The 16,204-nt window shown below is 38.9% G+C and overlaps 1 protein-coding gene across 1 annotated transcript; it reads left to right on the top strand.

Moving 5' to 3' along the window:
* The first annotated feature begins 359 nt into the window (after window positions 1-359).
* On the top strand, window positions 360-16,204 carry LOC129168567 (mucin-5AC-like). The gene is made up of 9 exons (XM_054754017.1): window positions 360-469; window positions 5,620-5,676; window positions 5,762-8,289; window positions 11,863-11,924; window positions 12,002-12,180; window positions 12,275-12,441; window positions 15,475-15,536; window positions 15,626-15,774; window positions 15,857-16,204. Exons 2-9 carry the CDS (start codon window positions 5,637-5,639, stop codon window positions 15,943-15,945), a joined length of 3,276 nt encoding a protein of 1,091 aa, XP_054609992.1. The 5' UTR covers window positions 360-469; window positions 5,620-5,636; the 3' UTR covers window positions 15,946-16,204.

Raw genomic sequence — 16,204 nt, 5'->3', positions numbered from 1 at the left:
GTGGGACACACCTAATGTAATTGGAAACAATGAGCGATTGTCCTGTATGTGTGTGGGCAGGATATCATACATTATCTGGACTATTTACGTAGAAACAGTATATTTGGTGGAGGTGTTGTTTTTGCATTAATCCCACTTTTGAAAAAACAGGAAAAAATGACTACTAGAAGAATTTTTCAAAAGTAAGATAAGCAAAATATTGACAGCAAAAACACTCCACCTGAGTGGAATGCATCACTACTGCCTAAATGACAAAAGATTTTTCTTGTGGTTCGGGCAGTTTTTTCAACGATTCATCACGCACGTCACTACCCGTTACGTTGCTCGCTATATAAATACATACATAGGTAGCCTGGAGACACATTATGACACACAACACTGGCAACACACGCCTGTTCATAAAAAATAAAAACAATTTATGAAAAAAAAACGATTTAAATTTGTGAGAAGAATTTGTGACTTGGAAAAGGTAAGGTCATTATTATTGTTGCTATTATTATTATTGACTTGACAACAGTAATTTACAGGTATAGTTTCTCTTTTGTGCTGTCTTTAAAAATTCAAAAATGTATTGAAGTACTATTTTAATATTCATTTATAAAATATGGAATATTATTATTATTATTATTAGTAGAGGTAGTATTAGAAAGCTAATAAATAAAATTACAAAAAATACACAGTACAAAATGTTTAATATTTTTGTTATTGTGTTTATTTTTCAGAAAAAAACACAAAATTGAAAATGTTTTTGGCTCAAAAAATGATTTAACTATTACAGAATCATGCACACAACAGCAACTGAACACAACTGTTTGTAAAAAGAAAAATGCAAATCTAAAAACATTTAAATACTAATTTTTAATGAGGTTAAGTTACAAAGGTATTATTATTGTTATTATTATTATTATTGTGGTTGTAGTTGTTGTGAATCACAGTCATGGTAATATTTAGTTTTTATTTTTTTTATTATAAATTATGTTAATTTATGAAAAATGAAATTAATTAATTTAAATAAATCATAATTCTTATACATGGCAACTATAATGGTTTTGTTTATTTTGAACATTCATAACAATTTACATCGCAGTACAGCAAGTTTACACTTGCACAATTCAACATGTCCGAAAAGGACTACAATGAAGCAGAGCTTATTTAATCCTACCACCTCTCCTTTTTTCAGCTCTTACTGATAGTTGTTCACTTCCTGTGTTTAACATGTACCAGTTTATCAATTTTCTAAGGTAAATGAAACGGATGAAATGTTTGATGGTACAATTGTTTGAGCTTGCCCAGTGATATAAATTGATAGATGAAAAGAAATGAGTTGATAGATAGATAGATAGGAGATGAATAGTAATTAAATAATTAATAAAAAAATAAATATAATAATAATAAAATAAGGGAGTAAAAGTTGACAGAACCTGGTAATATAATAAAAATACATGTTTTATGTTAATCCAATAATGCCTTAGTAAATGAGGAGAAAATGAGAATAAATAATAATGCAGAAGTACAACTGTCATAACGTCATGTAGTGTATGAATAATTACCAAGCTTAGTCCAAATAAAACTGATATAAACAAACAATGATAAGTCCATGCATGAATAAATCTGACTTAACATTACATGATGACGAGATGGTTACAGAGTATTGTCCAGATAAAATCTGACATAATATACAGTGTGCCGTATATTATATGGATAGAGAAACACATATGGTTCAGGTCAACTGACCTAACAACATATAAGAGCATGAACTAACAACACAGCAGTTAAGTACTGTATATAACAGGTAATTATTAGCTGAGTTTGTGTCTTTTGAATTAATTCGATAAAAGAACGAGTTAGGAATGATATCAGACACTGCTGTTCAGCGTTCTTCCTCTTCCTTGTACCTTGTAAACATCAACTGCTTGTACTGAAATGGCTGATACTACTTCATTGTTTGAGTTCTTTGCTCAATCCATTCCATAATTGAATTCCATATACAGATATGGTAAAGGTTTTTTCTGTTGTTAGTGCGTTCAAATGTTGTCGTTATATATTTCTCTTAGGCTTTATTTCTCCTCTCATGTTGAGAACAATTGTTTATTGTTATTCATTGTAAATTGTTTGGTAGCAGGTTGTTTGCTTTGTGCATAATTTTAGCTGTTTGGAATTGTACTACATCTTTGAATTTCAATAATAGTGACTCGGCGAATAGGGTTTGTGTGTTCTTTACAACCAGCATTGTGGATTATCTTGAGGTCCTACAGTACAGTCGCTAACAGTGACGTGCGTGGACGTTCATGGCTCGTGAGGCACTGACTCTTTTGGAGTATTTTTATAATACAGTTTCTTACAATCACTTGGACGCTAACCTCAGACGTTCTTGCTCAACTTTCAAAACTCTGGATACAAACCTCCTCACAGTCAACATTTGTAACACAACCCAACCATTTGTTTAACACCTTGCATTGTGTTTTCATACCATTGAAAAAAAATTCTGTGGTTCAAATGACTCACCTTTCATGAAATACTGTAGGAACACTGGTCACACTTTACAATAAGGTACACAAAAATACAATGTTACTGAGGAACTAATGAAGAACTAATGTGTAGAGTAATTACCGAGGAACTAAGGCACATAAATTTAGAGTGGTTACAGAGGAACTAATGAAGAACTAATAAGTAACTAATGAGTAGTGATTTGGGTTAAGTAGGTTCGTTCCTCATTAACTACTGTTATTTTGTGTAACTTATCGTAAAGTGTTATCGGAACACTATTTTAGATCACCCACACACAAAATACCAATAGCTTTACTAATAAGTTGTTTTTTCAATCCCTTACATTACTGCAAAACACTTGTTTCAATAAGGCTCTTTTTGTGCTTCTAAACAATAGAAACATCAGAATTACTGACTAAAATTTATGTTTAAAATACAATAGGTTTATTTGAAGAATGGCCAAATAGCCATAATGCCAAAAATGTAGCCATAAAATTCAATGAAACAAAACATTTTGATCACCTGTCGTGTAAAAACAGTTGTACAGTGAACAGTTGTAAATAAACAAACAAAAAACAATACTGTAACATTGTTAGCGCTATTCATCTGTCTAGACTGTGGGCCTGTACAAACGGTAACAGGGACCAGATGATGCACAGTTTGCAGATTAAGGGCTACTTTGAACGAATAGCTAAGATGGAAAAGTTCAGAATAACCATACCAATCCAGTGTTGAATAGTTCGATGTCAACTGCAGTGCATTTTGAAGTTGTCAGCCCAGCATTCGAGATTGACCAATAGAAAGGATTCTAACATCGTTCAGAGGAGGCCCTGCCCACAAAACTGTAGGCGAAACGCAAATGCAAAACTAGCAAACACAAACAAATGTTCCGGAATTGCAAAAATTGTACAACATTGTAAAACATCTTAGAAATATTTGCGATTAAGCTTAGGCTATACCATTTGTTTTAAAAGTCAACAGAGTAGCCATTTACATTTTTGGATCATCAAAAAGTCCAGAAAAGAAAATCAAGAGTCATAATTTTCATGTAGGCCTCGCACTCTTAGTACAGCAGCACACTATTCGTTTCCACGCCACACTACAAATTGCATGTACACAGTAATTCCGGGCCAAAATTAATACATTTCGCACCATCAGATTTTGATGAAATTTCATCTGCAGATAGATATTTAAATGAGTTTACATACTACATACCTTTTATCTAGTCCTGAAGCTGCGATCCATTAGTTTGAAAGGCTTGAAGTTGGATTTAACTTTTGAAGCACTCGTATGACTCAAGGTGGTCCAACACTCAATATAATACATCTGATACGAAATTGAAGCGGAAGAAGTAATCTACCTAACAAACATGTATACGAATTTTTCAGGTTGGATTATTGTAACGTTTTGTTAATAGGTAAGAAAGATAAGAAATCTTTAAAGATCCCTTCAGTTAGTCCAAAATACTGCTGCATGAGCCTTAACTGTAATCAAAAGAGGAGATCATACTATATCTCACCCGTATTAGCCTCACTACACTGGTTACCTGTAAAATTTAGAATTGAGTTTAAAATTCTCCTTCCTGCATATAAAGCACTACATGGTCAGGCACCAGTATATCTTAAAAACTCCTAGAACCCTATCAACCCAGTAGAACACTTTGCTCCAAGAATTTACAATTACTTGCCACTCCTAGAATTTTTAGAAGTAGAATGGGAGGGAGAGGATTACGTTATCAGGCTCCTCTGTTATGGAACCATCTCCCCCACTCAATCCGGGTGGCAGACACCTTCTCCCTATTTAAAAGTAAACTGAAAACTAATCTCTTTGCTAAAGCATATAGTTAGAACTGACCCCAGATACACTGATATGTATCAGAGACACTCCTCTATATTCCCTGGACTGAGCCTTCTGGTTTGATCTACCATCTATCCCTCTACTCTATTTTTATATCTCAACCCAACCAGTCGAGACAGACGGCCGCCCCACAGAGCCTGGGTTCTGTCCAAGGTTTCTTCCCCAGAGGGAGGTTCTCCTTGCCTGCAACGCCAAGTGCTTGCTCATTTGGGGTTTCAGTTGGTTCTTTGTTTTCATTTGTGACCTTCATGTGTAAAATGCCATGAGATAACTGCTGCTGTGATTTGGTGCTATATAAATAAATTGAAGTGAATTTAATTGACTGTAATTATTATTGCTAATATTAGGGATGAGTGAGTTATCTGTATTCGTAACTGTACGTGAAGTGGGCGTGGCATGAACCGGAAGTGGGCATAGTTGAACCCTAAATGGGTGAGGCTTAAATCTGTACATTATTTTGAGTTTGAAATTAACATGGATTGATCAGAAGTTGCTATATTTATTGTTTATTATTTAGCTACATGTGTACTGTGTTTATGTGTAAATGATCTGTAAGACTTTATTATTTAATTATTTTTTAATGATCTGTGTGAAGTGATTCATGCAAACATCCAGTGACGGCAAACAGGGAAATAATTTCTCAGCCTTGTTCACTGTAGTTTTCTCCAAAACACCACGACAAGCAAAGTTTTCCAACTGACCTTATATCACCATCCAAATTAGAAGCAACCATACAGAAAAAAAAAACACCGGCAGTTGCCAACGCAATACAAGCTGTTTACAGCTCTGTCTTATATTATGTATATATTATTGTAAATGTCACATAATTGTTTGTGTCACTCCATAGTTTTAATCACATTTTTGCATTTCATACTTTGAAATATGTAAAAAAAAAATACAAAAAGATCTATCAGTCCAAAAGGGGCTGGGTACTGGAGCCCTTGTCATGTGTTTAACCCAGCTATGAGCAACAACTGCCAAGGACTGGCCACCTTGCTCAAATGGACTTTCAGGGTGTGGCTCAGCTTGTTCCGAGCACTAGGATACAATCTGAGAAGGGCCCACTCACTGGACCGCACCCTGCCAAGTCTGCCCCACCCGCCTTCCCTGTTGAGGAGATTATAATCGTTATAAGGTGGACATGATTTTTTTAAGTTTATGCGTAATTTACACGGTATGTGGCCACACCCGTTGCCCATGTCTGCTTGAAGCAATTATATTTATACATTTTACATTTGACGAACAGTGTTTCAGTAATGCTGTTACATTTTGCAGGTTCACGGACAGCAACAATGACTGGACGACGATTAACAATGTGCCTTGTGCTATTTGGTAAATCATTTCTGTCATTTCTGTTACATATTTGGGAAATTATATGGCCAGTCAGTCACGCAACTAATCTTTCCAATCTTTGCAGTGTTACTTACTTACAAAACAGCCGACACAAGTCGTGTTGCAACTGCAAGTACAACTGTGACTGGAACCGCAACAACTGGAGGCACAACAGTGACTGAGGCCACAACAACTGGAGATACAACCAATACAGGAGGCACTACATCTGGAGGTTCAACAGTGACTGGAGGCACTACCATGGGAGGGTCGACTGTGAATGAAGGTACAACAACTGGAGGTACAACTGTGACAAGAGGCACTACTGTGACTGCAGCCACAGCAACTGGAGGCACAACTTTGACTGGAGCCACAATAACTGAAGGTTCAAGCGTCACTGGAGATACAACATCAGGGGGCTCAACTGTAACTGGAGGCACTACAGGTGGAGGTTCAACTGTGACTGGGGGGTCAACACCCACAACAGGGTCTACAACAACTGGAGGGTCAACCGTGATTGGAGGAACTACCAGAGGAGGTTCAACTGTGACTGGAGGCACAGCAATTGGAAGCACAACAGTGACTGGAGGCCCAACAACTGGAGATTCAACCGTGACTGGAGGTACAACAACTGGTGGCACAACAGTGACTGGCGGCACAACCACTGGAGGTTCAACCGTGACTGGAGGCACACCAACAGGAGGTTCAACAGTGACTGGAGGTACAACAACTGGTGGCACAACAGTGACTGGAGGCACAACAACTGGAGGCACAACTAGAGAGTCAACTATGACTGGAGGCACAACAACTGACGGCACAACAGTGACTGGAGGCACAACATCTAGAGGTTCAACTGTGACTGGAGGCACAACAACTGGAGGCACAATTAGAGATTCAACAGTGACTGGAGGCACAATAACTGGAGGCACAGCAGTGACTGGAAGCACAACAACTGGAGGTTCAACTGTGACTGGAACCACAACTACAGGAGGCACAACAGTGACTGGAGGCATAACAACTGGAGGTTCAACCGTGACTGGAGGCACAACAACTGGAGGTCCAACCGTGACCGGAGGCACAACAACAGGAGGCACAACAGTGACTGGAGGCACAACAACTGGAGGTTCAACCGTGAGTGGAGGCACAACAACAGGAGGTTCAACCGTGACTGGAGGCACAACAACAGGAGGTTCAACCTTGACTGGAGGCACAACAACGAGAGTTTCAACCGTGACTGTAGGCACAACAACAGGAGGCTCAACTGTGACTGGGGCCACAATAACAGGAGGCACAACAGTGACTGGAGGCACAACAACTGGAGGTTCAATCGTGACTGGAGGCACAACAACTGGAGGCACAACAGTGACTGGAGGCAGAACAACTAAAGTTTCAACCGTGACTGAAGGCACAACAACAGGAGGTTCAACTATGACTGGAGCCACAACAACTGTGACTGGAGTTAGAATTACTGGAGGCACAAATCTGACTGGAGCCACAACAACTGGAGGCACAGCTGTGACTGGAGCCACAACAACTGGAGGTTCAACTGTGACTGGGGGCACAACAACAGGAGGTTCAACTGTGACTGGAGGCACAACAACTGGAGGTTCAACCATCACTGGAGATACAACATCAGGGGGCTCAACTGTAATTGAAGGCACTACAGGTGGAGGTTTAACTGTGACTGGGGGATCAACACCCACAACAGTGTCTACAACAACTGGAGGTTCAACCGTGACTGGAGGCACTACAACTGGGGCTTCAACTGTGCCCATAGGCACAACAACTGGAGGTTCAACTGTGACTGGAAGCACTACAACTGGAAGTTCAAACATGACTGGAGGCACTACAACTGAAAGTTCAACCATGACTGGAGGTACAACAACTGGCGGTTCAACCAGGCCTGGAATCACAACAACTGGAAGTTCACCTGTCACTGGAGGTACAACAACCAGTGGTTCCACAACAACTAGCGGTAAAACTACAGCTGGAGGCACTGCAACTGGACATTCAACTACAACTGGAAGTACAACAACAACCAGTGGTTCTATTATAAATGGAGATACAACAGCTACAGTGTTGACTACAACTGGAGGTACAACAAGTAATGCAGTCTCTACAACAACTGGAGGGTCCACTACAAGTGGTGGTACAACAACTAACCTAGTGTCTACTACATCTGTAAATACTACAACCACTGCAGTCTCTCCAACAAACAAAAGTTCCACGACAACTGTAGGCACAACAACCACCGTAGTGACTACTACAACTGTAGGTTCCACTACCACGAGAAACACACCAACATTGACAGTTACAACAACCACCGTAGTGTCTAATACAACTGGAGGTACTACAACCACTACAGTCTCTCCAACAACTGAAAGCTCCACAACGACTGGACGTACAACAACAACTACAGCGACTACTACAACTGGAAGTACTACAACAACAGCTGCAACAACAACCACCATTCCCACAACTACAACAACTACCGTTGCGCCCCCTCCATCCGTTGTAGTTGTTCTTGTTGCAGTACTGGTGGAGCCATATGTACCACAGCTGGCTAACCCAAATAGCCAAGAATTTATTCTTCTTGCGCAAAGAATAGTTGTAGTGGTGAGTACACTGTCAAAAATGAAATCACTACACAGTATTTGTATTTGTAGTTTAACGTTGTCTTTCTCACCACAGTATGATGTGATCTACAGGGCGGCATACGCATAATGAAAACTTTATCCTCATATGCCTGTTAATATTCCCATTCATACAGGTCAATGTATTCTCAGGCTTTGAATTGATCTCAACTGAACTGTTCATATTGTCTTAGAAGACTTTTTGCCTCTCATCCGAGCAGGCTTCATCATTTCATGCTCAAGGACTTGGTGGGACAAACACTTGTTTGACTAGGTAGGACAGCTCTTGTCCAAAGAGATAGGTACAGGAGCCAGAGTATTTACCCTCTACGGCAGGGGTTTCACACTCAATTGCACAGGGGGCCAAAAGTCAAACACAAAGCTGACTTTAGGTCGCATGTCTAACAGGACAAACCCCCACATTTTCCAAACAACTTTATTATTTTCCAGATATTTCTGCATATTGAAAGTATTAAAAACCTTCTTGTCCGTTAACCAAAATAATTGATTATTTAATGTAGCACACTCATATGAATCATCAGTGAACACACACAATGATCAGTTGCAAACATGACAGGACATGTTCCAATAATCCAGGCGCAAAAATAGTATTTAATATGGTCCGATTATGAGAAAATGTCACGTTAGCACTGTAGTAAGAGGACTTAGGTCAATGACAACACAACAGAACACAAAATGCAGTTTTTCAATGAAACTTTTTATTATTAAGGGAGAAACAAAATCCAAACCTACATGCCCCAGTGTGGAAAAAGTGAATGCCCCCTGTTTAAACATAACTGAGATTAATTGATATCTTTCAGTCTGGAAGAGGTTATAAAGCCATTACTAAAGCTTTGGGACTCCAGCGTACCACAGTGAGAGCCATTATGCACAAATGGCGAAAACATGGAACAGTAATGAAACTTCTCATGAGTAGAGGGCAGCACAGCGACGACTCATCCAAGGGGTCACAAAAGACCCCACAACAAAATCCAAAGAACTGCAGGCCTCACTTTAGTTAAGGTGAGTGTTCATGACTCCACCATAAGAAAGAGACTAGACAAAAACAGCCTGCATGGCTGAGTTCCAAGACAAAAACCACTGCTGAACAAAAAGAACATTAAGGCTAGTCTCAATTGAGCCAGAAACCATCTTGATGATCCCCAAGACCTTTTGGAAAATATTCTGTGGTCTGACGAGACAAAAGTTGAACTGGAAGGTGTTTGTCCCATTACATCTGGTGTAAAAGTAACGCCGTATTTCAGAAAATAATGGTGGCGGTTTTGTGATGGTCTGGGGCTGTTTTGCTGCTTCAGGACCCGGAAGACTTGCTCTGATAAATGGAACCATGAATTCTCTCTCTCTCTGTCTACCAAAAAATCCTGAAGGAGAATCCTTGGTTCCATTTTTCACAGCAAGTCCTGCAGGTTCTAAAACAGCAAAACAGCCCCAGACCATCACACTAATACCACCATATTTTACTGTTGGTATGATGTGCTTTTTCCGGCGTTACTTTTACACCAGATGTAATGGGACACAACTTCCAAAAAGTTAAACTTTTGTCTCGTCAGAGTATTTTCCCAAAGGTCTTGGGGATCATCAAGACGAGCCTTAATGTTCTTTTTGTTCAGCAGTAGTTTTCATCTTGGAACTTTGCCATGCAGGCTGTTTTTGCCCAGTGTCTTTCTTATGGTGGAGTCATGAACACTCACCTGAACTGAGGCAAGTGAGGCCTGCAGTTCTTTCAATGTTGTTGGGACTTTTGTGACCTCTTGGATGAGTAGTTGCTGTGCTTTTGGGGTCATTTTGGTTGGCTGACCACTCCTGGGAAGGTTCACCACTGTTCCATGTTTTCACCATTTGTGGATAATGGCTCTCACTGTGGTTCGCTGGAGTCCCAAAGCTTTAGAAATGGCTTTATAACCTTTTCCAGACTGACAGATCTCAATTACTTTTTTCTCATTTGTTCCTGAATTTCTTTAGATCTCTGCATGATATCTAGCTTTTGAGGATCTTTTGGTCCACTTCATTTTGTCAGGCAGGTCCTACTTATAGAAAATGAACTCAGGTGTGACAAACCACAGTTAATTTTTGTTTTAACAATCACTTTTTCACACAGGCCCATGTGTGTTTTTTTCTCCCTTACTGATCAAAGTTTCATTTAAAATTGCATTTTGTGGTCAGTTGTGTTGTCATTGACTAATATTTAAATTTGTTTGATGATTTGAAACATTGACGTATGACAAACATGCAAAAAAAAATAAGAAATCAGGATGGGGCAAACACTTTTTCACACCACTGCAGTAGTGTGATATTCATCAGATTAAAAAAAAAAAAAATGTATCTGCTGGAGAATATGTGAGAAGATTGAGTTGATTTTTTTTTTTCATTTTGTGTATAGCTGCAACATTTGATAGCAAATGCTAATTGGATGTAATGCATGAACTGTATGTATAATAAAGTTACGTTGCTATTTTGCTTAGAGGTTAGCATGTTGGCCATACAGTCAGGAGATCGGGAAGATCTGGGTTGGAATCTCCGTTGGGCATTTCTGTGTGGAGTTTGTATGTTCTCCCCGTGCGTGTACTCCGGTTTCCTCCCACATTCCAAAATCATTCATGTCTAAATTGTCCATAGGTATGAATGTGAGAGTAAATAGTTGTTTGTCTATATGTGCCCTGCGATTGACTGGCTACCAGTCCAGGGTGTACCCCGTCTCTCGCCCGAAGTCAGCTGGGATAGACTCCAGCATCTACTACTACTACTACTACTACTACTACATACCCTAGTGAGGCTAAGCAGCATAGAAGATGGATGGATACTACTCAGGTTATGTACACAACTATTTAGGAATTATTTGTAATTAGATTTATATTGAATTGAATTGTGAGTTATTGAATGATATCAAGTATTTTGTTGAACTGTAAACTTTTAAATTGTGAAAAATTCATCATTAGTCTTTAGTATAGTAGTGTCAAAGTTTACCAGTTAGATTTTATATATATATGTTTCATAGTAAGAGGTAGATCATTTTGTACTTGTATGCTGGAAAAGGTTGTGCACCCCAGATATACAGCCCAGCCTCACCCAGACTCTACCTCCACTGGCCCCCAGTGAAACTGAGTTTGAGACCCCAGCTCTAAAGGATTGTCTTTATCCTTGAATTATTACCCTGTTTTTTCGTAACGTTCCAACTTCATTCTGTCCATCTTGTCCGCAATTTAGAGTCACCCAATCAGCCTAACGTGCATAAGCCAGAGTACCCTGAGAAAACCCACACACACGCATGAGGGAACATGCAAACTCCACACAGAGATACAAACTTGGATCTCCTGACTGTGCAGCCAGCATACTAACCACTGGGCCACCGTGCTGCCCACAACTTCAGTCTTCCCAACTAGAAACAAAATGATCTTAATATTACAACTTTTTCTGTATAACTTTTTCTCACAATATCAAAACTTAATTTTTCAGCGGTGAGTAACTTGTCAAAAATGAAAACACGGGAGAGTATTTGCATTGTGTTTGTATTTTAATGTTGTCTTTCTCGCCGCAGTACGATGCAATCTACAGGGCGGTATATGTAACATATACTCGCTGTGTCGTCAGAAGCTTCAGGTAAAACCCTGTCAGTGATGTTTAAAAAAGTAGCATAAATAGCGGATCGATATTGATGGTATTTTACGGTATTGCAGGCCAGGTCCAAGTGTAACACGAGTGGACGGTGTGGAAGCAGAGGTGAACCTCGAGTTCAATGACGGCAACACAACTGAGGAAATTCCGAGTTCGGACGCCATCGTGGAGACATTACAGACGGGTCTGCAGAACCCAAACATCACTCTCACCATCCAGCCTGACTCTATCATCGTCACTGGTACGTAACAATAATAACAATAATGTATTTTAAATAACCGACTGCTATTATTACGTATAATTTTATGTATGGTTCTTTTTTTTTCTATTGACAGCAAGAAACCAAACACAAACAACCGCTGCACCAACAACAACCATCCCCGCCGAGGCGCTCACGTTACGACGCTTGACGTTCCGATCCGCTGGCGAGGAGTTCACAACAGACTTGCTGAATTCGTCTTCCTCAGGGTTCAAAAGTCGTGCCAGGCTCATAAAGACGACGGTAAGTCATGACAAGATATCATTGCAATAAATAAAAGAAAAAGTAATTCCCACCAAAAGTGTGCCATTTAGACAAGATCTCAATAATTTAGTTACTTTCCACTGTAATCCTGGTAATGATATACACGACCTGAAATGACTGAAGTATCAGAAGTATCAGTATTTTAATTTGAGAATCGATTTTAGAGTACAAAGATCTGGTATCGGAAGTATCGAGTGTGACTAACTTTAACAGAAGCCTAGCTGGAACAACGTCACAGTGGGGAGTGAACAGCTATGAACAGGAAATTAGCAAGTAGATTAAGAAAAGTCTAGCGAGAGAATAATACAACAACTACACACAGCAACTACATTGTGAATGCAGATGTCCAAAAAACGGAAATGATGCAACAGGTCAGCAGCCAGAGGAGGAGCCTTTGTAACCTGGAACCTGTTTTGAAATGGTTCTATGATGATTTAGATGCCAAATAATATATATCGCTATCGCAATAGGCTGCAACATGTATCGCAATATAGATTTAATTTATATCGATGACCTCTCTTCATTTTTTTAAATCTGAGGTGGTGGGCTGCATGGGAAGTGGACTGCCAGCGCTGTGTCGTGCCGCCGATGTGTCGCTTTGGCAGCAATTTTTTTTAATTATGACAAATAACCACTTTTATGTATTTATTTATTATTTATTTTTATTTTATTTATTATTTTTATTTATTTATGTATTTATTAACTTATTTATTTAACGTTTTTCAACAACCAGCAGAACATGAACAGAAAACAATGCAAAACTGTTAATGTAATGGCAAAGTTTGCAGCCTGGCTGAGAGCACTTGATTTTTGTAGTTTTTTTTTTTTTTTTTTTTAAAGAGTCCTAATGCTCTTTTAGATGGGAATTCAACCAGAGGTGGCCCATTGATGCTGAGTAAGAGGCATGCTGCCAGATGGGGGCCCCCTGCAGCCTGTTATACCTTGGAATGCGACGTCATAACATCACAGTCTAAAACACTGAGCCTCCCTTTGAACAAGAAATGCAGTAATTAACTTTAATTACCATAAATAAGATGAATTAAAATGCATTCATTTATTTTAAATACCTTTTTCTCTGCCTTTTCCTCCACTCGTTATCAGCCCCGTGCCGATGGGGAACACAGGCAATCCCAGTGCACGTTATTCCAAATAAACATTAGTGAAACATTTTATGATATTTGAAATGTTATTTCAAACTAATTGTGGTCAGTATGTGCATTAATTATAGGCCTTATGCTATCAGGCAGACACACCTTTCAGTCTTTGAAATCTTTTAGTGAAAAATGTATGGAAAATGATACAAGCACAGCATGCTGGACTCACATTAGCAGGCCGTGATGAAAACTAGGAAGTTCCTAGGCTAAACGCTAAGCTTGAGACACGCCTACACAGGGGTGTGTACTCCTGAGTACTTCCTGAGTGGGCCAATATGTGATTCATGCGTAGGTATTTAACTGGTTCGAGCTTGTGTCCATCAAGGGTGCATGGTTGTGAACTAGTGTGCAAGCAGGAATGTGATAAGGTTGCCGGGCAACCTGTCTGCCCCAGTGACCTCACCCCCACCCCTACACAGAGAGGCCTTCAAGCAGCCTACCTGCAGAGAAGTGAGAGCAAACCCAGCGCAACCACAGAATAACTCCATAACACAACCCTGTCTATTTCTATCAACTCTATCATATGTGTCTAAATAGCATATATATCTAATCATACAAAATATTACTTAGCATTGTTTTCATATTTTTTAAAAACTAATTTTTAAGGTGTGCTGTGTTTGTGTTTTATTTTGCCATGGCGATGTGCCACGATCAAGTACATGTAATGGAAACCCTGGTCTTATAATATCACAACTTAAATTGCATTAGGTTGTTGTTTTTTGTCTTAAAACTATGACTTTATCACGTACACTTATGTTTTTATTCTCATAATTTTTCTAGTTTTTCAGAAAATTACATCATTTTTGTAATATTAAAACTTTTTTCGCATACTGTTTGTTTTATTTGTATAATGCTATGACGTTAACATTGTACAGTTGCAACTATTTACAACTTCGTACTCGCAGTGCAGCGCTCCCTCGCTCTGTCACGGTTCTCCTTTCACGGATTTGCTGAATTTTTTTTAGTGCTTCTTTTTCCTTTTATCACAACGCATGAACGCTGTTACGGGCCGTGCCTGGCCCTTTAAGAAGAATTGCATTGTGTCTCGCTCTTCCCTCGCTTGTCTGTCTGCACCGCCCATTGTTTTCTGCATCCTGATTGGCTGTAGACCATTGTCAATCTACCTCCTTCCTGCCACCCTTCCGTCTCCCCTGTGTCATTGCTAGCTTGCTTGCTTGCTAGCTAGCTTGCAAATGAATCTCCGGTTCGAAGCAGGAGTACTGCAGCAATATGTTTTAACAAGGATACAAAAACGCTAATGTACAGCGGAACGACACCAGGACGAAAAGGCACGGTCACGCTCAGTGAAATACGCAAGTGACTTAATAATTTCTTGTGTCTAACATGTAAATTGATCATTAAAATTCAAATGAAGGTTTGAACTTTTTTGAGGGTGTTTAAATGAGAGAAAAGTGAGAAAATGTTATTGCCTATCTGAGAAAAGTGTATAAAGTGTATGGTGAGAGGTTTTACAGCCTTAAAATGTATATAATCATTGTAAAAAAATGAAGTTGGCTACTTCGCGGATTTCACTTATTGCAGGCTATTTGGGAACCTATCCCCCGCGATAAACGAGGCAACACTGTATTGCTTTTTTTTGTTCTTCTTGTCATAATTATGACTTCATTCTGGTCTGGTAAAATAAGGACTTTATCTTAGTATTACAACTTCATCTTTGCAATACATATTTTTTCTGAAAAATTAAGACTTTTTTCAACAATGATTATCCAGCTACTTAATTTTAATTAAAAATTCAAAATTTATAGTAATGTTACAAACATAAATTTTATAATATTACGAATTTGCTCTAGCTCAGTTTAAGACTTTTTATCAACATGTTTTGCTTGTGTTTCCGCAGCTTGAACCTTTCTACAAAGTCGCCTTCACTTCATTCCGAACTGTGACCGTGGTTTCATTCAGGTAGCGTTAATTAATTCATAGGTAATAATAATAATAGCAGTAGTAATAAAACAATATATATAACATTTGCGTTTATTTGTTTTTGGCAGTAACGGCTCCATCATCAACAACATGGACTTGAGTTTTGTGTCGGGGTCAGTGCCCAACAACACCGCCATTGCAAACATTTTGATCAACGCTGCCCCGAACATCACTGACTTCAATGTGGACACCTCGTCCATTTCTGTGGATGGCACTCGTAAGCTATGATAAGATTTTGCGTATTTAAAAAAAAATCTATTTATCAATGACTGATGGTTTTTTTTCTTTGTTGTTTCCAGAAGTTTCTAGTGGAGCGAGCCACAAGACAAGCATCATCACCGCATCTTGTCTGGTGCTGTTGTCATGGTTACTGTCCAACCATCAATAATAGAATTTTTGCTTTCACGTCAACCTAATTTAAACAAATAAACAAAGAAATGACTTGTACTTCATCAGAGGGAAGCCAACATGACACGTACTGTACTTTGTTTTTTCCAGAATCTACAACTTTTATCTCATCGTAATGGTACGACTTTGTTCTCGTGAAATTAAATAAAATGACTTTAATTAACTTATGATAACAACAAGTAACTATTGTAAAATTATGACTTTATTTTCATAAAAGTATGAATTTTTTCACAATAAAG

This window comes from Dunckerocampus dactyliophorus, chromosome 15 (assembly GCF_027744805.1).
Source record: "Dunckerocampus dactyliophorus isolate RoL2022-P2 chromosome 15, RoL_Ddac_1.1, whole genome shotgun sequence".
Lineage (NCBI taxonomy): Eukaryota > Metazoa > Chordata > Actinopteri > Syngnathiformes > Syngnathidae > Dunckerocampus > Dunckerocampus dactyliophorus.
This window is presented reverse-complemented; position numbering and strand designations above follow the sequence as displayed.